We start from the raw sequence: 24,244 nt of genomic DNA, 5'->3' as shown, positions 1-24,244 counted from the left end.
AGGTGTAAAATAAACTTGATCCATGGATTATAGGTACAGGAGTGGAAAAATGAGGTTTTGAGTAACTCGAGATGAAGCTTAATCCAATTCCTTCTTTCTGAACCCCTGTTCCTTGTTTCTCATTATTTTGTTTTAGAGTCATCAGGAGCAATGAGGAAACCTGTCCTGAAAAATTCACAGTCATAGAAAAGACTCACAGAATGAGGCCATTCTTCCCTAATTTTTTATTTATCATTTGACCTTCATTTATTTATTCTTTAAATTTGCTTATTATAAATGGCTTTATGACTGCAATTACAAAATACTAACTGCAAAGCCTGGTTTATTAAATATGTATAAGTTTTAATATTGAGAAGGAATTATTTTCTGAGTAAATTATATGTTTTTGTTGTATATCTGATCAAAACCTTCCTCAATGCAACCACATAAGACGGAAAGCGAAGAGCTGGGACTTTCAGAGGATAAGTATTAGATGCCCAAAAATCAGACAAATGTATTAAGAAGATTGTACAGGGAAAAGGGAGCAGAAAGTTTTCAGGGAAAACTGTGGCTTAAGTTAAGTCAGCCTAGGGCAAGGTCTTTACCGATCTGGAAGTGAGCAAGAATTTTTGACGCAGCAACTTATGCATCAGAGTGCCAGGATATCAGAGAGCTGTTTACAGTACTGGAGATGAGAGTTTGTAAATAATCTATTCAGCCTTTTTCTTTCTCTTTGTAAAAACTTTAAGATATTCTGAGTTCAAGCTGCTGATGTAGTTCTGTTATGTTTTACTAGGCTTTGCTACAGTGGACAGCCTAAGAAAGACTTTTTTTCCAACTGGGGCTTTGTTCCAAATTCTTCTTTCTGCTGTTTCCATATGCCTCATAGATTCAATCCACTGTTTCCAGTCAATATTTGCCATCTGAAAACTGTCGCCCTACAGCACCCCAGACCTGCAGTCCATATCAACAATCCCTTCAATATCCCATCGCTCAGTGTGGATGTCAGTGTAAGGAACTTCTTGCAGATGTGGAAAAATAACATTTTTAATGACAATTTAGTCTTAGAAATGGGGGAAAGAGTAAAATAATTTCAATTTAGAGCTCCTGTGCTGAAATCAGAGTTATTTAGGCAATGCAGGACTAGAGTGCTCTACAGATTGTATCACTGGAGTGTGCAAAGACAGGAAGTGAAGGAGCATGACTGTAGCCAGAGTGCCATGACTGCACAAGCCAGTTCCTCCTGCGAAAAGAGGGAGAATTGCACCCCTGGCTACTCAAAGTCAGTGACGCAGATTGTCAGTGTTGATACTAATAAGCATTGCATGGCCTACAAATAGCCTTTCAAACCTCCACCATTATGCCCAATTTCCTGCAGATTTCCACTCTTCCCTCTTTTGGAGGACAGGAGCGTCATTTCTCCCTCCATCCACTCAGAAAGCAATGCACCCTCTTCTTCACAACTTCCCCTCTCTAATTTCTGGGTTTTTTTCATAGCAAATCTTTGGTTTCTTTGTGATCATCACAGAGTGAACACAAAATCTGTATCATTGCAGTGAGTCTTTTTAAGTCCAACTTAAGATATTTACCCACAAATGTGTTGCTTCAGTGAAGTCGGACACATTGCACTGTCATAAGGCAAATCCTGGAGAGCATTAGTTTCTTTACTGCATTTTTAGTCTATTGCTTCTATTGGTACTCCCTTTTAAAATACCACCCTTTCCATCATGCCTGATAAAAAACAAATAATTCAAACTTGAAAAAGCTTAGCTGTCTGAGGATGAAAAATGTTATTCCGCAGTATAGTTCCAGTGTTATCCCAGAGAAGTTGTGGATTCTCCATCCCTGACAATGTTCATGGCTAGGTAAGATGGGATAGTGGGTGGCATCTCTGCCCTGGCAGGGTGTTGGATCTAGATAATTTTTAAGATCCCTTCCAACTCAAACCATTCTGTGATTCTGTGGTTCTGACAGCTCTGTGCTAATGTAGAGCCATGGCACTGTGGGGGTCCTTGAGCACAGCTTCATGGCACAACAGCCACAGAGCATTCCCACTGCTGGTACTACTACTATTACTGCTATTGCTGCTGCTGGCTCCTGGTGCTCTTCTGGGCAGTGATTGATGCTGCAAAGGGCTGTGCCCTCCTCACTGCTCTGAAGCAGACTGGCCTCTGACCCCCCTGAGATTAAAATCTTCCAAGGCAGCATGTTCCCTCTGCTCTCTTTGAACTTCTGCAGACAACCAGGGTTTCCTTCCAAGTGCTCCCTTCTGCCCTTCTGAAGGCACAGGAGCAAAGAGTAATAATGGAATTTCACAGCTCAAGATAGTGGCTCCAGTTTCTGTTATCTAGGAATATTCAGGTCACCAGTTGTGTGGTTTTTTGAAGAGGGTCTGTAGTACGGCTCCTTTGGACTACTGTCTCTCTATTGGTTTTATTCTTAACCTATATTTTTTTATGGAATAACTTCTTTCATCTTTAGGGTTTTCCCCTATTGTCACCTGTTTAAAGAGTCCCTGAGCACTTCAAATGGCCTGCTGTTTTTGGCATGTCTGGATGACTTGACCAGAGCTTTTTCCTCACTCATTTTTGAAGACTCTGTATCTTTAAATGTAAATATCACTGATATATGATGCTTTTGAGTTGCTGTTAAATCATCATAAAATACTGTATGTCCTTGATGACAATGCTTTCTTTAACAATTAGGCTGCTGTGATAAGAAATGTCTTGACAGAGGTGAACAATCCCTGCAGGGATCTGCTTGTGCAGATTACCTGAAGTGTAGCCCCTGATAAATGTTTTGGGTTGGTCTGCTAGCAGAGTATTACCTTGTTGGCTGCTACAGAGGTCTCAAGTGTCTGGCAAATTCTCACATGCCCCACAGTTATTAGAGGAGGCAACTACTATGTGCATAGGAGTCTCTCTTTCCCCTCACAGTATTATGAGGGTCAGTCTGTAATTCCCTAGATAATTTTTCCTCTTAGATGCTCAAGAGTCATGGGAGCTTTTTCTGAGCGAAGACTTTGGGACTGCATTACTTCTTGTTTTCTTAAATGAGTCCGAAGTTTTTTATCCAGGTAATTGTTCAGAAATTGTATTGTTATGCAGCCTTGCTTTCTTTTAGTGACATTTTTCCCATGTTAGGTTTCTTTGCCTAAACTCAAAACCACTAACTTTTTTAGGATTGAGAGAAAAAAAAAGTTATTTCAAAGACTTTGATGACTGAAGCCTTGTGCAATTCCTTTGGCAGAAAGAAGGCTTGAGTTTGATTTTCATACGCAGCTACATGCTTGTGTGAACCTTGCCTCACTTCTCAGGAACTGTGCATCCTTTCACCTTTGCTTTTTGAATTGCATTTCTCTGTGGATCAAAATTCCCCAAGATCTGTGACATTTTTTTCAATTACTAAGATACTTAATTTTGATTTTAGTGTACTGTACTGCAAAATAAACCATGATTCCTTTCACTTTCTATTTACTTGAAAATGACCAAAAAAAAGTATAAATGATTTCTCCTGTGCTTTTGCTGAGCTACACATTACTATGTTTTAGCTTATTTGATGGATATTGCTGTAGCCAAAGTCTGAACCACCATAAGTTTGGGATACTCCAGCTTTTTGAACCATGACATCTAGACCCCAGTTTCATTACTAACAAAAATTGCAGAATTACATTTAAAACCAGGGTTTATCTCTTTTGTTGTGGAAGTCATTGTTTGTGCCAAAGAAGGCTGTGATTACTAATTACTTAATTTGTATGACAGATGGAGCTGGGGATCAAATTAAGTAGCTGTCTTGGGCTACGTTACAGAGCAATATCTAGCTTTAAACACGACTGCCTTTTTCATTCCTAAAAAAAGGCACAAACAATGACAAGCTAAAAATAGCTGTTCTCCTGGAGTTGACGACAGTTTCAGAGAGCTTGTCTTTAGGAAGATGTTGAAAAAAACCTTGATGTCTTTTCCCCTCCCCCTTATTCTTTAAATGCACAACCTTCTTTTTAAGCTTGTTCACCCCATTGCACACAGAAAGATACCCACTGATTTGGTTAGGACTTCGGTGTTGGGAAGATTTCCAAGGGGGTTTACATAAAGCATTTAAAGAAATGTAAAAGTCACTGCAGATATTTCTATTAAGTTATGCTTATCCTATGCAAATTGCTCTGTGCTGATAGAGGAGGTAGTAAAGCCTCTTTCACTCTTTGCCTCCCACAGTATCTGCTGCAGTGGGAAAAAAAAAAAAAAAAAAGAAAAAAAAAAAAAAAAAAAAAAAAAGCAGCCTTTTTTCTGGTTTTATTCCCGGAGATTACTTCATAATTCAGCACTGATATCAGTGGTTTCCGGTGCTGTAAACAGAGTTGAGCCTTTGACTTTGTGTCCCTGCAGTCCAGTAAACAATCAGTTAATTCGCAGCATCCCAGCGGTTGACAGGAGTGAGAGAAGTGGTTTGATTTTATTTTTGTGCTTGTGAATTAAAGCTTTGCCTTCTGGCTAGGTTCTGAGTTCCCTCATTTTGGAAGATATTGGAGCATTTTGAATTCAGAATATGTAGTTACAAATGTGAGGGCACAGACTTCTTCCAGGATTTTTCTGCTTTCATTTTAATTTTTCTTTGTGTTTCTAATCTGAAGCAAGCAAGAGAACAGTTTGAAAGCAATGTCCAGTGCCTGAGCTGGGAGCACAATGCAGTTCAGGATATTTAGAGCTAGTCCACTGCATTTTTATTAAATGAGAGGGAAGGAGTAGGTGGGACTTTTTATTTAAAAATAGATTAGCACAGGGAACTGAACTTGCATTTGAGGAAACGTTAATAAGCCAGCCAGCCATTGTCCTTAATCAGAGACTGTATTTGTAAGTAGAACATGTTGAATCTGTCATGATTGATGACGTTGTCTTTGTTAAAAGGGATGCTGCATCTTTAACAAGAGCTAACAGAAGCAGTGCAGAATCTACAGTAAATTTGAGACTTGGAAGAGAAACCTTTCTTCATTTTTCTGTGTATAACGTTTGTAAAATATTGAATAGGAAAACATCAAAGCCAGGGGGAAATATAAGTAACTCACTGCGTACGTTTTAATTCCTCACCTTTCCCCCCGGGTGAGTTCCCCCTCCTTTTTCCCCCCTGAATTTAAAATGCTGGAAGGAAAAGCAACTGAGGTCCAAGTTTCAGATGCTGAATTCTCTGCTAATTGAAATTACTGGGCTTATTTCTATATATAGTCGCTGAAGAGATATGTAGCTTTCACTCAGTGCCTTCAAGACATGTCTTTTTGTAGTCAGAAAAACAGAGATCAATGCATTTTCAAACTGACAGAGGGAACGGATGCTCCTTAGTAGCACATGCTCGGGATCGTGTGTGTACCGTTTGTGCAGAGCAGAGACGCTGAATACTGGTCCATATGCTCCTTGTTTACTGCAATGTTTTTTGCATGTTACTGTGCACTCCGGACTAATGTGAAGGTAAGAGGGGACGAGACAACAATTTGGCAGGAATGTAAATGTAAAACCAGCTGCAGAAAATGTCTACCTTGTGTTGCTGAGTACTTTGGAATTGCTGGCTGAACAGGCATATTATTACAGGTGGTTGTGGAGGCTTTGTTTTATCGCTGTCTGTGTGGCTAAAGCATAGAAGCATGTTTGAATTTTGCAATTTAGCGACCTTCAGTTTTTAACTGCTTGCAGTTCAGCTTCTGGGCTTGTATGGTCTGATAAACATGTTTTGCTACTGTCCAGGTAGGCCAGAGACAAGATGCCAAAGGCTGTTTGTGCAAGGCTACATAGCTTTATACAGGATAAGAATTCCTATAGTCGGATCCCCCATGCATCCTGCCAGGGATGCTGCTGCATGCTTTCTTGCTGATTACTTGTCTGAGAGCCGGGAGTCTTGCTGCTGCTATCCGGGTTGGGTTTGGTGCCGATTTGTTTCTAACTTGAATCAAAATGCATAAAAACAAATGATAAGCAATGTCCTAAGAAACAAAGCAAGGATAATTACTGCAAAATGCTACAGGAAAATGCCAGTTGGCTGCACTGGTCTCACAGTAACTATTAAGCAGCATTTATCACTAATGTCAACATTTGCTTACTCTGTTAATTAGAGTCAGAACTTCAATATAAGTTGCTGGATATATTACCTTTTCTGCAAGTAGGACAATATTAGCAGACAGGTTCACTGGCATTGAATCAAGCTCTCAGCCAAGCTGTGGGCCAGCTGTGAGAATCCAGTTGCATAATTTAAATGAATTACAGTCCTTAGTCAACGTATTGGGGAGGCACTTCTGTCGTTCCGGCTTTTTCAAGTTCAAATGAGTGTGTCTGTCTGGGAAGGAAAGCACTGGCAAATGACAGATAATAATAGTTAGAGCAGTTTTACCTGCCGAAGTAATTGCAAAGGATTTTTTGCTTTTAAACTGCTTTAAGCATGAATCTGAATTAAAGTGAGTTTTCTGCATTTGCACTTGGTTTGATAATAATGAACTTAATATTTATTTATTAGGTTAAAAGATTTGTTGTAATTTGATTAAAAAAGAATTTTGCATTAGAAGTTTGCATTCTATAAGCCTGCTTCTATGTTTTTGCTCAAAGTCTGTACTGTTGTACTGTTGTACTGTTGTTTGCTGTAATAAATTGCTAAGCTTTCACATTTTATTACTTTCTAATGAACTTTTGCAATTATGTTCCACTTCTAAGAAGGCATTCTTTAAATTTGTAGATAACAAGCCAAAAAATACAAGTTAAAACCTTTAAAGCCATTATATTTTCCTAAATACATACATTATCCTTCCTTATGCTTTCCTATAGTGTTTTTGGTAGGTTAGCAAATTTTATGTTTTATATTCCTTGTGATCTGTGCAGTAAATTGTCAATATAAAAATGTTTTGAGACCAACCATTCTTTGTTGCTTATTTTGTCCCTCAGCCTGCAATACTGTACTGAAGATCTTCTGTAAAAGTGAAGTTGTTGTTGAGATATGATTTATCAGTTTAAATAAGAATAAGCACAGGGGAAATTTCAATTACTATTTTTACTGTAATTTCCATGAGAAACCTCATCAATAAATACCTCAGGAACTGTTAGAAGCCTCAAGGGTTTAACTTTTGAAATGTCTTTGTTTTCATTCATAGACACAGAAAAAAGTGAGAGTTTTGTATCAGTACAAGTCTGACAGTTGTTTGGACAAGTTAGTTTTAATTTGTTGGAGCTTCTTCAACTGTTGAGTATTTCTGAAACAATTGTTTATTACACAGTATCTGTTATTTACATGATGTTATTCTGAGGATGTTACCTCCAGATGTTTTACTTTCAGCAAACTCTTCCACTTTCAATGTATATTTTGATCATCTACTTTCCAAGCTCTGCATTAGGTTACAATAATATAAGAAAGCAGCACAAACTTTGCCAAACCCCCCACCCCCCCCAGGAACTGCTCAAGTATGGCAGCACCACTTGCACCTTCAGTAATTCCTGTTTTCTTTTTTGACATTGAAGTTTGCTTAATGAATAGGAAAGGTTCATTGAAAGGAGCTCCCTATGCCTGGTCATTGTACAATATGTTATATAGTGTTTATGAACAACTCTGTTGCTTTCAACTTGGTTGGCACTAACATAAGCCACAGCTCTAGGGGTGGCCAAAATAAATTAAATACATTATAAAACATCTGTTTTGCATTTTACATTTTCCCCCTTTATGGGTGGAAAAATCCTAGTGGTGCTCAAATATTTTAGTCTTTAAGTCATAAGATAGAATAAAACTATAAGTACAGGCTGTACAGGAAATAGAATTGCTTGGCCTGGAAAATGAAAAAGTAAAGCAATTGGGTCTGTTTCTGATGGCAGCTGTACGTTATGGCTTTAGAGAAAGCAGATTTTTCAAGTTCAAGGTAGGACTCTCACTTCTTGATTGCCAGTCTGTATGAGACTGCCATGTGAACTTGGTTGGCATGTGCAGACCTATCAAAAGAAAGGTCTGCTCCATGCCTTCTTAATCAAAGCCTATTTTTACAGCTGACTAAAGAACAGTAGTGACTTTGAACATGTACCTGTCTATCTGGATACTTATTTCTTCCTGCCTGAGCACTGGGTAAAATAGGCAAAAAGAGGTCTGAGAAGTGATGAGCAAAATATCTTTGTCTATCAGAGTTTCTCTGGATTTACATTTTGAATAATAATAATAATAATAATAATAATAATAATAAAAAAAATAAAATAAATAAAAAAAAAAAACCAACAACGAAAGAGGAAAAATAACTATTGCTTAGTATTGTCTGTTTACCACATACAGTGTTATTAAAATTCTGCTTTTTGGACCTATCTCTTCCTTGCTCTCTCATGTATGCACAATTTTGTATCTTAGTGGAAGAAACCAAAAATGAGCAGAGAAGGCAGGGAATTAAAATCTAAAAGCAATGCCTCCAAAATCAGAAGTGTTCTTGTGGAAATGTGCAGTGTGCCTGAAAAAGTGAACTCCTTCTATATGCAGTAGTTGCATTGTACTTTCAGCATGAGTAAATCTTGGGCTTACTATGGCAAGGGGCTGTCAAGTGTTTGTTTTGGTGTTTTAATTGTGTCCACTGTGTATTGAAAATACTTTATTCATATGCAAGAGATTTTTAGAGCTTGCCATTAAAACTTTTCTGTTCTTGGTTTAGGCAAGAATTTTAAACTCCCTCAGTATTAGTAATATTTCTTGTAAAACTATGGCTAACACTGCTAATATTTAGGCTCCATAGTCTGACTTAAGCTTTAAAAACTTTTATGGATTGTATCTGGCTTTTCTTAAAAGTTTGTAGGAGTTTTGCCTTCCCCTGGCCTTCATGAACTCTGTGTTGCTCTGACAGTTTTTTCCGTGAATCTGGGCTGCTATTTTTGGCTGACAGCTTGAGGGTCTTACTGGAGGCACAGCTGGTGCTTCTGGGAACTTGGGTAGCAGTGCTGAAGTCTTCCCTTTGTGCTTTAGCACAGAACTAGATGTGAGTGTTGGGCTCTCTCACCTTGAGGCATCTCCTTCTCAGCAGCAGTCAGCACTGGCTTGAGGGTCGTCAGGGCTTCATGTTAAGAATGTTGTGAATTCAGATCCAGACTCCTTGAAGTGCCAAAGGCTTCCCAGGAGAGTCAGAGTCGCTTCAGCAGGAGTTTAAGACTGTCTTCATGTTAGTGGGTATACTTGGCACCTCACAGATCTGAGCTGCTGCCTGAACACTAGGTTAACTAAGAGCTTTTTTTTTTTTTTGGTTATGGCTGCTAACTGTGGGCTACCTCTGTTATCTAAAACTGTGTAGCTAAAAGATGATGCCTGTGTCAAACAGTTACCATGATGTGATTTATAACTGAAATGTTGACCTATGTGTTGGCACTTTTTGAGGATCTCAGAATGATGGAGAGGACCTGTTGGGGTAGGAATGGAGCACAGGCATGTGGAGGGTATTGGGAGCTGGAATCCTTTAATCATGTTTCCCTTTCTGTGTTCATCCTCTTTTTCCACATGCATTGCAAAAAATATAAATAATTATTTTAACCTAGAAGCTTCCAATTGCAGCCTAAATTAAGGATTAACAGTAAAGGTAGAGGAATCATAATAACAAGTAGCAAAATGTTTCAATGCCCAAAGCTATAAAATGTCACAAATGACAACTGAACTTCTGAATTCTGTCTACATTTTTACACACAGTGTAATTCCTTCTCTCTGCCAGTCTATATTAATGATATAATAACATAATTAAGTCATATAATCCCATATTTTGCCACCTTTGCCAGGAGTTGTTTTGGTCTTCCAAAAGAAAAAAGTTTATGGATCTTTCAGAATTGGGCCTGTATTGCCAAAATATATTCTGCTGTGCTCTTGTGGTATTATTTGCAATTGAAAAAGGAAGCTCTCACAGACTTCCAAACATGATCTTGGTTTCTTATGCATATTTTCCTCTTTTAAATGTTCAATCATGCACCATCATCTAGCACTTCTCGATGAAGTGAGGAACAGTTCAAAAGCCACAGGAATGGCTTTGATGTAGCATTTTAAAAGGAGTAAGCAGGAAAGATTGGTTTCTCACTTTTCCTAATGTAATTAAGAATTGATTCATGAACAACTTTCATTTGAGTTTACTCCTTTTTGTAGTTCTGATTATGTCTGACAGTCTGGCTTACTTTACTCATAACTGCAGAGACATAACTACAAGTGGCAGGTCAAAGTACAGTTCCTCTGCTACCTTAGGATACAGATGCAAAATGTGGTTTTGTACTAGAAAGCAAACAAAGCTGGTGTGGAATTTCCACCCTGAGAGGTTTGAGGATAAGGAAAAGGGTAATACTATATAGGTTGCGCATATGTAGTTGCATTTCTGTAATATATCTTTTCATCTGCTTATAAAATATTTGCCTAGGCTGTAAAATAAGCAGGACCTTGAACTTTCTAAGTCATTTGTGCAACACCTGTGAGATCTAGCCTCAAGAGTACAGCCAGCTGAGCTGTTTGTACTGTTGTCATCCTTTTGCTAGATAAGGATGGAATTTTAGGGAAGTCGTAACTCATTGCAAAAAAAGGAGATAGTGATTTCTTGGACCAACTTCTACAGATAAAGGTCTCAAAATCATGACATTAACAACACAGCATTTCTTTCTTTTGGTAGCTTGCAGTACTAACCGTGGTTATGATTCATAGAAAGGTAAAGTTGTCATTTATGGCCCAGTTTTTTCAATCACACCAGTGACATTAATAGGAATTCATCAGGAAATCTGAATCCAGTCTCATAGTGTTCAGATAATAGTTCTGTCTTGAGTAAGAAGTAAATTTTTTTTGAATCTTGAAGATTGATTTTTCCACTGTTAAAATCAAACTTGGGAAGATTTGTAAGCATTTTTAATACCTAAGTATATATTTCACCACTCCTCTCAGCTTCAAGTGTTGATTTACAGTACATGACCATACCAAGTTATGAATGAAAGAGGTAATTAGACTAGATTAATAACACAGCAGAAGCACTGGTTTTCTAGATACGATAAGACTGGGACTGTATTTAACCATAGACTAAAATAATATTCCCTTAAAGGCCATTGCAAATGTGTGAATAGGTACAGAGATGTTAAAATGACAAGCACAGTGTAAGGAATTAAATCCACTGCTAAGAATTCTTTATGAACCCTAAGCAAATATGAATATTTTGCTGTGGGGGTAAGGAGGCACTCATCTAAAGTTAGAAGAATTAGTCACAAAAATAGTGGTTGGAAGGTATAGAAGAAGCTAGGCACTGATTTCTTCATTCAGAAATTTCTGGATAGATAATAATACCAAGAAAAATATATCAGTTCTATTTTGTGTCTCCCATTTTAATGTGGACTCATTAGAGATTATCTAATGAGCTGTTCCTATCAGAGATATATAATTGGCCTTTTGGTTAAAGGAGGATTAGAAAAGATCTAGGACTGAAAAAGTATTTAAATTTATTGGGTTTTAAATATGTGCAAGGAACTAGAATGTAATATCATGCCTATATGTGACAATTTTATGTTTACATAAAAATGATGAAGAGTTAAATCCTCTACCATTAAATCACTGGTGATAGACTTGCCCTGTGTGCTTGAGATGCCAGTGTTTGTGTGATTTTTATGAGATAGCATAGAAATTAGAACAGCAATCCTGAATGCAGTGCTGCCAACAAAATGCAGTGATTCTAGGCAAAAGTAAGGGCTCTTTTATTTTTTTTTTTTTTTTTTTGGGAAACTCTGTGTGTCCTGTTACCTGGATGGGGAGAAATGCAGGAGACCATTAATCAGTGATGGCTGGAGTTGACAGAAGCTTACCACAATTAAAGGCTGCCCAGAGATCTCTCCTGGTTGTCTTCTACCTACATTCACTTCCAACTTCATCTGTTTTCCTTGTCCCATTTGTTGGTGCTAGGCTGGAGTAAAGATAGTGGGTGGTGGAGTGGGAGGCTGTGTGTTCTAGGGTGGCCTTTTCAGGAGTGTCCTCTCTTAATGCTACTGCTACTGGCTGTATATGTACATTTTGGACATGCTGAGATGTTTTTGTCCCATGCTCTTGGTCTGGAATGAAGGCATGAAATGCTTGTATCTGTTTTCAGAAGGGGAAGCCTCTCTTCCTTTCTTTCTGTCATATCCCTACAGACAGTTGGAGACACAAAAGATGTCTTTTGCAAGTAAAGGTGCAAAAGAGGATTTCAAAAGGAGAACTGATTTTTTTTTTTTTTTCTTTCTCTTATGGACTCACATAAAAGAAATTAACTCTGGAACACATTCAGCACAGGCAGTCTGTGTTCCACCTGTGTTCACATGTCAAAATAATGTGATAGCTACAGATTAATGGCTGATACAGAATTTACAGAATGAAAAAATCCTATTATTAAAGGCATGGCCATCACTGTTTTCTCAGATGAGGAGGAAGAAGTGGCTGATTTTTCCCTTTGCTACTCCAGACAGATCTAAGTGTTCGAAATAGTATAAATTCTCCTGATAACTGAGAAGATTCCGGACTTTTTCTGGAAAGACAAGTAAACCAAAATCTGAATCCCATAAAGCAAAATATTTTTTTTTTTTGTCTCATGCTCACCAAAGAAGCAAACTTCTCAAATTTCAAACAGGAATCTCTGCATAGAAGTAGTTAGAAAGGCTTTCCTGCCTTTGATAGCACAGAGGTTCCTGAAAACTTTTGAAAAGGAAGATTAACTGGAGAAGTAAAATTCAGAAAAGCATTTTTATCTGAGTTGCAGGACAGATGAAAAGAATTATTGTAGATACATCACACTGTATTTGCAGATATTTTGGACAGGATTTTCAGCTTGCTCAGATTTGTTTTCAAAATTTCAATTTTCATTTGCAAACAAAATCAAGTGTCCAAGTTTTCAGGTTGGGCAGAACAATCACAGTTGCTTTAGTTTGTCAGGGCAGACTGTATAGCTAGCATGAGCTATTGGAAGGATCCAGCTCTTGACACTTGCCCTACCTTTTAGAAAAACATTCTGTTTCTGTTGAATAATTTCTCATGATCAGAACCTCTCACACATTTACAAATGTATTATTCCATTAATCCGCTGGACCGAGGAGCCCATTGCAAAGGGTTGTGCCCCTGTTAGTAGCTCATGGCTACAGTAAAGACATCATCTTATCATCTCTTTGATTAAGTAAATAGGCTAAGCTCCTGGCATCTCTTCCTGCAAAGCGTGATTGTCAGAGCGCTCATCTGTCTCAGGACCAGCCTTTGAGCTCTCCCTGGTCCCACAGCAGAATGGGGGCTGTGGCTCCCTGCCACAGCTGCATGGGGGCTCAGAACAGTTGCAGCCCTGTGCAGAATAATAAATGTCCTGGCTCCCACAGGAGTTACCATGCGCATGTCCAGGGTTCTGCTGGCTTCTTTAGGCACGTGGCTAAAGGAGTTCATGTACTGCACTGGGAGTTCATGTCCTGCCCCACAGCCAGTAGGATTTCCCAGCTGCTTCACACCAAACCTCTCTGGAAAGCGCCCATAAGGAAGAGTTGCTTTATTCCCAGAGTTGGGACTTTTTCTATCTGTGTTAAAAATTACATTGACCTGTATCAGTGACCTGTCTTCAGTACCATTGACCACAATACCTCATTTCTGTCATTGCTAAAACTGGACAGTAGTAAGTGACTGAATTTTCTCCCAGATTGGTCAGCATTTGAAAAGCATAGGGCCAGGGTCAGTCCCCGAGGATCCCACTAAACAACTTTCCCATTTCTAGTTACATGCTAAAACCTACTTTTTAATTAATTTGATGTGTGCCATTTTAATAATTTCTTTTTATTAATAAAATGCTGTGAAGGACTGGGTTAAATGATTTACAGAAGTCTAAGCATATTATAACAATATTTTACCAGTGTCAATCAAATTTATAATCCCATCTGAAAAAGGATATTGTGAAAAAGGATATTGTGATATTTACCTTGACAGTGTTTGTTTTCCATTGATTTAGCATTATGTGTATTTCTGTTTTTCAGAAATTAGTATCTATTTTATCAGCAGCTCCATGTTAAGTGCCTGGCTAATTAGCCATGACTAGTACAGTAGAAATTCCTAGAATTTCTATGAAATTAATGAATCTTTTTAAATCTAGTCCTTGTTTAAATTCCTATTTAGAAATCTATCTCTAGTTAAGCACTAAGAAAAATTCAGGAGTCTTGAAGGGTCAAACTTCTCACAAAACAGGGATCTCTCGGTTAAAATGATAAAGTGAATAAATTGTGAGCGAAATAATGCTGGTATGGAAGAGATAGTTTCTTATATTGCACCATCTCCAGTGGCTGAGAAGCAGCAAATGTACTTCTGGGTCCTCAATGGCCTTTGGTCCCTAATATCCTTAGATTATTATATCAGCTAGCAGCTGACTGACTGGACATTATATGAAAAGTGATTTTATTAGAAAGTAAATCATACTGCATAATTCTAAAAAAGGGAAATGCTGAGACTTTGAAAGATGATTTCATTTCTACTGATGATCTGTGAAGTCAAGAACCTGAATTCTTGTTGAGAAGGTTTTGGGAGTGCTGATTAGATCTTTCATATGCTATGGCTCTAGAGATGTTATTAATTTCTTATGAAAACCTGCTCTTGTAGTGAATTACATGATACATTCATATATCTCTATAGTGCTTGGGCTATTGAAAACAGTGACACAAAGGCCACATGCTTGTTTCTAGCCACATGTGTAACCAAATGATGAATATAAGGGATTTTGCCTCAAAATTAAGAAATCCGTCTGAAGAGCTCAGTTGGCATCCAGCTCACTTAACTTCAGACAAATAGATGTAAACGTCTATATCTAGTGATTTCAGGCTCCCTTTAGTGTCAGTAGAGAGGAATTGTCTCTTCTCAGGCATGATTCATATGACCTAGTTTAAATATCTACATGGGGATGAGATTAATTGTGTCCTGAAAGTGCCAGTTTCTCTCCATTTGCCAGAAAAAGCTTAGGTGACTAGCTGAGATGTAGGTCTCTTTCTTACAGACATTTCCATCTGGTGAAATTAATCCTGTCCTTCCAAGCAGGAAAGATGGGTTTTTTAATGCTGGTCAGGCGTCTTTTTCTCTCCTTTTCTTTTGCTTATAACAGAAGGAATACATAAAAATGTGGGGAGGAGGAACAAGCTGTTGTGAAGGGTCAGCCAAGATGCCCTGGAGACGAGGCAAGAGCAAGAGCTTATGGGACTGTGAGATCATCCAATTTGTTTTCCTTTGTTTTTGTCTTGGTTCTTGCTTCTAAATGACTTAATTAATATACAGAAAATAAGCAGTGAGCAATTGTACTGAGCTGTTTTCAGCATATTTCTCTCTTGCCCAGCTGGTAGATCAGCCCATTACTTAAATGGTGTTCAATTGTTGTGTTTTATTTTAATTGCTTTAAAATTATGAGAGAACAAATTAAGGGCTGCATACTTAGGTCTGGTTCTTTTCTGAGCTCTGTGAAGCTTTCAGAGTGTAGGCAGGTGCTGCAAGGACATAAAAAAAAAAAAAAAAGAAATGAGAGAGAGAGAGAAAGAACTCATTAAGTTTATTAGATTGAGGCACAGGGTCTTCATTTGAACTTGGTTCCTATCAGACAGTAAATCTAGATAAATGAGAACAAGGAGGAATAGTTTTAAATTAAAACAGGAGAGATTTAGATCAGATGTTAGGAAGAAATTCCTTACTCAGAGGGTAGTGAGGTACTGGCACAGGTTGTTCAGAGAAGCTGTGGGTGCCCCATTCTGGGAAGTGTTCAAGAAAGTTTGGACGGGGCATTGAGCAGCCTGGTCTAGTGGGAGGTGTCCCTACCTGTTGCAGGGGGTTTGGAACCAGGTGCTCCTTAAGGGAGTCTTCTAATCCAAGCTATTCTATGATTCTATGAGAAACCAGTTCAGCTCACCTGAGATTAGACACACACAGTTGTCCAGCTGAACAGCTGAATGAATCATAAACCTCAAAGAGGACCCCAAATAATGGGATCATCTCAGGGGTACACTTGGGTAGGAAGAAGAAGACTGATCATGAGCCTAGAAGGGTAGGTGTGGCTCTGAAAACCTGAACTGCTGCCAGGAATTCACCAAAAAATGTCAGTGTTAGTAACAGAGTCCCTAACACATCTTAGGGGGATATTTACTGAGTAATAATTAACATAAAAATATTTATACAGTACATCCACAATAAGTTTGCTATGTCTCTATGTGTCTTTCTGTTTAAGATAATTACCTAGTTTTTAAAAGCTAGAATCTGGTTACCAGGGAATCTGTGAAGACATAATCACTCTTAGCTGTCTGACCAAAACAGGTGACTTGATCCTGAGAATTTCCCAGGTAGATTTAAATGTTGATGTGATTCCCTAAAGAGGTCAAATTCTGCAAAAGTTTGAATAAGTGAAGTTAATTGGTTAAGTGAATATTTATTTTGTTCTTTTTCACACCAAAAATTTAGTACTTCTCAACCTAAACATGAGCTTGGATTTAATTGTAACCTGTAGCTTGTTGCTATGTAATTGCTTTTAACAGAATTAAGGTAAGGGAGAGTGTTTCCTGTCTTCTGTTTTCAGGGCAAGCTACATATTTAATACAGAAAAATGTTTTAAATATTTCTTGACAAGCTAATAAATCATGAATGTATGGATCATTTCCCATCAGGATATAGTTTCACACAGGATGACAAAAAAGTTTAAAAAAAAAAGTGGGGTTTTTTTGGATTTGTTTTTTTGTTTGTTGGTTGGTTTTTGGTGTTTGTTTTTTTTTTTTTGACTCATGGTTGTTGGAATGCATCACCTGTAATGGAAAATTAAAATTTAAGAAAAGAAATTGAATAAGGAATAAAATTTTTCTCCAATGATCATTCAGGAAGAGAAGTCATGGGGCTATCCCTAGGTGATCATTCACTTCTGGGTGTCTTCTCCAGTGTGTAAGGTATTCCTGAGTACCTTTTTCAAAGTAGATTCATAGTTTCTTCAGGATTTTCTCAGTCTCCTCCATTGTTTATTCTTGCTGTTTTGCCAACAGAGCTGCCAGAAACACTTGTCAATCACAGCTGATAAGCTTGGCACATACATCTTGCCAGGAAACAATGGCTGTCTAAAAGATGAGTTTTTACTGTTATCACTTGCTAAACTCAATTGAATCCCTAGCACAGGATTTAGGTATTAACCAAAATTTAGGGTCTAAGGAGGGGGACTAAGGGTGAGTGAAAGGACGAGCAATTCAATTGGTGAAAAATAAGGGCTAGAGGTACTGCCACAGCAACTGGGTAGGTCAGATGTGTCAATGGGAGCAGCTTGCTCCCAGCAAGATTGCACATGAAGAACTTCAAAAAGAAAGCCCTGTGTATTACACAGATTAAGGCAATGTGCAACCAATAAAGAATGTGTGGGAGGAGAAGAAAAGAGAAAGTAAAGTTTTTTCCCAACTGAATGAGTACACAGACTGTTTAACTCTCAGTGGACAAATAAATCCCTTTGTCACTGATCTTCCAACTGACTGGGCAGAATACCCCCTCAACCCCTCCCATTACCCCCAAATGCCCAGCAAAAGTATCTCTTCTCTCTCCTTGCTAACTGTCAACAGCACTGAATCACTTCTGGGTTTTCCTAGTTTATTCTGGTCTTACTCATTTCAGTTTTATTATGCCTAAATTGCATCTGCCATGGTTCTGTCTCTTCACACACTTACAATCTCTCCACTGCTGACATTTGATGTTAGTTTCTGGCTTTGCATCAAACTTATCTATGTATCACTACTTTTCAACATGGTTCTTGTTTCTCTGATCCCTGAAGTGATATTTTCTCATTGAAATGCTGTCTGTTTCCCTTGCAGTGCACATCTTTCTGTGGGTACCTTGAGACACAACTCAAAAAAAATTGCTGGCCTTACTGTTTGAAATCTTCCAGATCTTCTTCCAACTTTTGCTTCCTTCTTTTCCTTTCTATGCCTCTCAGAAGTTCACTATTATACCCTCTGAGAATTTGCCTTTGCATAGCAAGTTAAAGGCAATGCAATATCAGAACAGTGCTATGCCAATGATACAGAAGCACATTTTGTTTAGAAGCAAAGCATAGCAGAGAGGCATAGAAAATTGTAGGGCCTGATTTTGATCCTACACAAATTGCAGTGTGATTTCCCACCACTGTAGTGGTGTCCTCATTGTATGTCTCCATTCCTTCCCTTTCAGTCTGTCTTAGGGACCACTATTCTCCTTGTTCATTCCAGAAAGTTGTGTCAGTGTCTTCTCTTTCCCTTTGCCTTTTGCAACTCAGTCCCAGCCTAAGTCTCTTTTACTCAAATACCTCATCATCTGGAAACCACTGTCCTGTGTCTTTCATAGAATCTTCCCTATGTTCAGCAATTTCTCCCCTCAAATAGCTAATCTACTTCACTCAGTTCAACTCTTCATCAGGGAAGACTTTATTTTGCCCTGTTTAATTCTTTCTTCCAAGGAGAAAAAAATTTACTTTGTTCTTCTCCTTTCTTTACCAGATTATACCAGTTTCTGTTTAGATTAAAAACGAATAAAAAGAAGTATTTTCCCTCCTTCTGTAACTACTTCTTAGGTCCAAAATGTTATCAGCCTAGAGCAAGAACAAACCTATTGCACCTCTCTTGAAATTCATCAGCTTTTTGTTTATTGAAGGTCACTAGTGAGTAGAGGCAAAAAAGCTTTCAGAATGAGAGATTTTAAAGATTGAGGCTGTTTCCTTTAGGAAATGCATGATTTAAGAGGCCACAGTGTTAAACATTGTGAAAAAGGTAAATTTTCTGCCAGTCTCAAGATTTTCCTACACATTCCACCAAAGAGTCATTTAGGGAAGCTGAAAGACACTCTCCTAAGTCTGGTGAAAGGATTTATGAGTGAAAGGATCACTGGAATCTGAGGTCAAAACACTATGGATGCTGAGAGTTTGGAAGGACTTCAAAAGGAGAAAAAAAAAGAAAAAGTGACAAAGTTCAAAAGTAGAAATTAGATAAATTATTCTGTTGTTACAATTTCACAGTCCTTCTTACTTTTCTCTGCCAGACGTAAGTCAATGAGTAAGATGATTCAGGTCAGTTTTATATTTCATGTATTAATAATAATTAGGAATAAAATAAAATCCAAAAACTTTATAAACACAGTGATGAAATTTTCTCCCTTAAGAAAAGCCTTATAAATGAATGGAAGGTTTGGACTCAAGGAAAAGAGTCTCTCTCATCTTCATTTCTCTGAGGAATTTATAATCCCTGATGTATTTGGCTGAAGTTTATCTTTCTGTTTCTCCTGTTTAAATATCTGGCAGAGAACTTCTAAGATTTACTTACCTACCATAACCAGAACTCATTGAAAACACCTTCCCAACCATTAGATTGGATAATAAGAAAAATTTCTTCACTGAAAGCATGGTCATGCATTGGAACAGGCTGCCCAGGGAAGTGGTGGAGTCACTGTCCCTGGAACTGTTCAAGAAACATGTGGACAGGGTGCTTAGAGACATGATTTATTGGTGGACCTGGGAGTTCTGGGATAATGCTTGGGCTTGATGATACTTGACATCTCTTCCAACCTTAATGATTCTATGATTCCAAGAAAAATATACTAACAGTAAGAGTACAATAAAACGTGAATTATATGTAAGTGGTGGTGTAAATTACCTCAGAGTACAGGCAGGCCAAAGGTGCATTGAATACTCATTGGATGCCTGTAAAGAACTAACTGCAAGTGCATTAAAATAAAGACATCCAAAGAAAGGCATGTTTCTACCAGCAAAAGCAGAATTTGCCTTAGGAAAAAACAGTTGTTCTTGTTAGGATTATTGAAACAGTTACAATCTGAGTGATGCTGAGAAATCATTTTATGTTTCCTTGTTGCTGACAGTCAGATTTGGCTCAGGCTATTGTGCAATGCTTGTTCCCTTAGATGTTTTCAAGGGGTGTTAATTGCAAGACAGCAGCAAGTATGGTCTGAAGGCAGCACATTGCACATGGCTTCGTACGTATTTTCATGCCTGGTCTTCTATTGTGAATTATTCTGGAAACTTAAATGTAAGGAAGACAGGGAGACCTGCATTAGTCTCCTTCTCTCCATGTGGATTCTTTTCTTGCTGAGGTTTTAGGGAACCATGCTTTTCTCACACTCTCTGTGAGGACAGTAATAAACTGAGTTTCAGAATAAATAGCTCAGTTTCAGTTACCTGAGTGTATTTTTTTTTTCCTTTGTTCTCCAAGGCTGGTGGACAGAAGTTTGGTTACTTTGTCCAGTACTGGTTTGACCACTGATCACAGCGGTCACACAGCATTTTAGAATACAATAAGATTAATAAAGTATGTGAAAGATATTAAAAGTCAACATCAGAACCTTAGGAATATAGAGGAGAAAAAAAACGTAAACCAGACAAACCTGCTTTTTTTCATCATACAGTTCCATGTAATGACTTAAAGTAAAAAAAAGCCATCTCCAAAATATTTACCTAGAGTGGCTTCGAAACTTTCATAGTGGAAATAGTAAATTGAAAGTATTGAAACAATGAAAATGCAAAAAAGTGCTCTGCAAAAATAGCAACAGGTTTGGGGATTTAATGGTTTAACATTCCATGTAAAAAAAAATAGTGCTTGTAAAATAATGTTTCTCTCACTCTCCCAGATCTTCCAAAGGTTTGCCAAAATGTTGCATATCAGTAGAACCTTTAAAACTGTGGATATGGCATTGGTCATGCATGTACTTCCATGCATACTTCAGAAGAGGCCAAAATGTTGAACTGGGACCCATAACACCTCTGCTGATATTTCAACTCGCTGCTCTCTCATTAAATCACTAAGGTTACTTTGACTTAATCTTCTATGTTCAGAAAATGTCCCTCCAAAGAAGGAGAAGGACTATTATGATCCTTGTAGTCTTAAAATGAATTGCCTATGGTGTTAAACTAACATAGAGGGTGGTAGCTGTAATTTATGTAACATTTCTAGCCAGAGAAAAGAATGTTAGGACCAGTAAGGCAGTTTTGAGAATAAGAGAAAACAGAAATCCTTCACAGGGGAGTTACGTGTTTTTGTAGGTCTTACATTACCTTTCCTGGACCTTGTTCTGTCAGCAAGGTCTGTGTCCTTACATAGCCCAACAGCAATTATTACTTTTTTCCTGTAGTGATCTACTCCCAGGACACTTTCTATCACCTTCTATCAGCAGAAACAGCATTTGGAATGGTAGCTAAACAGAAAAAAAAAGTGTGTCGTGTCAAAATGAAACCCAAGTGGTAAATACTGACAACAGCTGTGAGCCTTTTCAGTTGGAGACTTTTATTTGGAGGCAGAATCTATCCACCCAGATGGTTGAGATGGGCTGTGAAAATGGATAATGTACTTGCTGCAAGAAATGACAGCAGTGGAAAATGTTCATTGTTTGTCTGGAAGAAGAAGAAACAGTCTGTCTGAATGGATTGCAAGGCCTCAGCCTGCTATCGTGAATGAGCTATACAGATCAGCTCTAGAAAATGTTGATAGTAGTTGTCTGTTGAGAGAGATAAAGATCTCAGCTAACCCATTTGGTAGATTAACACGAGTAGAAATAAGGTTGGGTACCCCTAACAATAAGAGCTTAGTTTTTACTCAATGGGAAGAATGCCAATTGTTCCTCAAGTCTGAATCCTAGGTCATTATAATTTTATGAAGAAGTGTTCATGAAATTAAAATAAGCTCTTCACAGAGAATTCAAGATGCACTGTTCCTGTAGGTAAGGAAAGAAATGCTCTAAAAACATTAACAATAATTTACTGTAGGATTAGATCATCTTTCAGTGATTTCTTGGGGGAAATCTTTACCCTCTCTCTATTTCCAACCACATAAAGATGCCACAGATGCTGCAGAGCCCTCAAGGCTATTTTCCCTCCCAACTTAAGAAGTTTCTCTTTCAAAAAGCCTTTGTAGAAGAGCACTGGGTGGCCACTGTATTCCATCAAATCTGTGACTGCTAATTACACCAGGCTCATTCCACCACTTTGAGTAGCCTAGGACCAAGAAGAAAGAAATAGAAATGTAATCTGTTCTACTGCCTTGCTGCTCTTGGATTTCAGTTCCTAGTCTATACCTGCTATAAAATTGGCACAAATCTTTATAATATGTAATTTGCAGTACTTTTCATTAATTCTGTTTCATACAATTTTTCCTGCTCTATTAGATAGAACAAATTGCTAATTTAAGGCCATGAGTATTACTGTAACATGCTTTCCTTTTTTTTTTTTTTAATTTGCATTGTAATTATTATTTCATCAGCTATAGACATATAGTGGTTCACATAATTAATTTCACATGTGACTGTAATACAGACAGGACAAATGAACGTAGCTACATGCTGTATTCAGAACTGCATCTTCTCAGCAGAGGGGATTTGTTCAAGTTCCTTCTCTTCCAAATGTGAGTGATTTCATGGTTTATTCATGATGGTTATCCATGCAAACATGCCTAATTGTTATGGAGAGTGTGTGTAATTCCGCATTTCTAATCCAGAAAACAGGAGCAGTGAGGATTTATAAACAAAGTTGACTCAGTGGGAATGATAACTTCTAACCCAAGCAAGCTGTTGCTTTGATACTGAATCACAGCTGCTCACTTCAGTGGTGCAAATCCATTTCCCACTGCTCCTTGCTCCCGTTAACCTGCTGAACCAACACGGCTAAATGACAGCGTGGAGCCATCTCCACCCCATTCTGCACATCATCAACAGAATTGTTTCCTGTGTTAAATTCCCACTGAAAGTAAGGGTGGGACCTGGGTATAGCTGAGGCATAAACGGATGGTTGTGGGATTAGCTCTGGTGTTGCACTGAAGACCTGAGGCAGCCAGCAGAACATTTATTGATGAGGCTGAGTCTCAGAGGCCTGAGCTAGGGACAGAAAGTGATTTTCTCCTTTGCAAATGAAGCACGTCTGCTCTGGAGTCACTGAATAAGTAATATGGTGATACCTCATGACAGCCTTCTTGCAGTCACTTCTCATAATACTATTTTTGACCTTTTCAAGACCACAGCTTCTTCCTTCTTAAAAATAAAAATATCTCAGTGATTTCCTCCCTGTTTCTGCTTGTATTACATTTTGAAGCTTACTTTTAAAGGTTTGCATCATAATTCATACAAGATGTTTTAGCTAGATAAGTAAATCGATGGTGATAACCATCAATAGCACGTAACAGGATTAGCAATGATGAATAATATTAGTAGAACAATTCATATACAGTTTTGCTTGTGTACCTAGTATTTATGCCAGATTGAATCTTCTTTAGAATGAGTAATTACACTACATTTATAAGGTAAGCAACATTTTAAATAGTCTATTGTTTAAATTGGTAACTGTTGGGTAGGCTGAAAGGCAGCTTCATTCAACTAATTGCTGCTATGACCCAGACTTTGCAGCAGATATTAAGTCTAGTTTTCTTTTACAGCTCTTTCAAGCTCTGCTTTTTCTTATGAGACACTGTAAAGAAGGAAAAAGAAAGTTTTTTTCCTTCAGTATCATCCAGAGAATATGGAGAATAAAAGAAGGCAATCGTTTACATGCAGTACTGGTGTTTTAAATAAGAAGGTTACACATGCATTGAAGTGCCTGTCTTAATGAATTTAGGACTACTCAACAACAATATATAGGGTTGTCTGTATTTCTGTATTAAAGCTGACTCAATCAGTAGCTTAACTCTCTGATGATCTTTTTCTACTACATTTCTTTCAGAATTGTTTTAAACTTTAAAACTTTTAGTAATGCTAGAAATGGCAGTGTTTTTTTACTCAGCAGCTCAGTCTGACACTGAGAGCAAATGTATTGAAGAAAAAATATTCTTTCCGCCCTATTAATATCCTTGTATTTCATACAACCATATTCTGGGCTGCATCCAAAGCAGCATGGCCAGCAGGTCTCTGCTTTTTCAAGACCCCACCTAGTGCTGCCTCCAGCTCTGGAGCCCTGAATATAAGAAGGGCATGAACGCGTTAGAGTGAGTCCACAGGAGTCCACAAAGGTGTTTAGAGAGCTGGAGCAGCTCTCCTGTGAAGACAGGCTGAGAGAGCTGGAGTTTTTCAGCTTGGAGAAGACTTTGGGACTTTAGAGTACCTTAAGGGACTATGAGAGAGCTGTAAAAAGACTTCTGACAAGGATATATAACAAAAGGACAAAGGGGAAAGGCTTCAAACTGAAAGAGAATATGTTTAGATTAGACATTGTAAGAAATTCTTCAGTTTAAGAGTGGAGGTGAGGGGGTGTGCACTGGCACAGGTTGCCCAGAGAAGTTGTGGCTGCCCCATCCCTGGAAGTTTTCAAGGCCAGGTTGGATTGGGCTCT

The 24,244-nt window shown here is 38.1% G+C and overlaps 1 protein-coding gene across 9 annotated transcripts in view; it reads left to right on the top strand.

The window, feature by feature from the left end:
• Positions 1–24,244, top strand: part of DLG2 (discs large MAGUK scaffold protein 2) — a 986,985-nt gene that overhangs the window by 255,839 nt on the left and 706,902 nt on the right. For 2 of the 9 annotated variants that reach the window (XM_083854327.1, XM_083854326.1), the window contains exon 1: positions 5,333–5,435. The exons of 6 other annotated variants lie outside the window; for them this stretch is intronic. In XM_083854327.1, coding sequence (XP_083710453.1) covers positions 5,394–5,435 — 42 coding nt within the window. In that variant the 5' untranslated portion in view covers positions 5,333–5,393. Of the gene's footprint in view, positions 1–5,330; positions 5,436–24,244 lie in introns of those variants that run through there. One more of the 9 variants, XM_083854324.1, reaches the window with a different exon arrangement.

This window comes from Zosterops lateralis (genome assembly GCF_965231275.1).
Source record: "Zosterops lateralis genome assembly, chromosome: 2".
NCBI classification, from domain to species: Eukaryota; Metazoa; Chordata; class Aves; order Passeriformes; family Zosteropidae; genus Zosterops; species Zosterops lateralis.
Note: the sequence above shows the minus strand (reverse complement) of the source record. Positions and strands in the feature narration are given on the sequence as shown.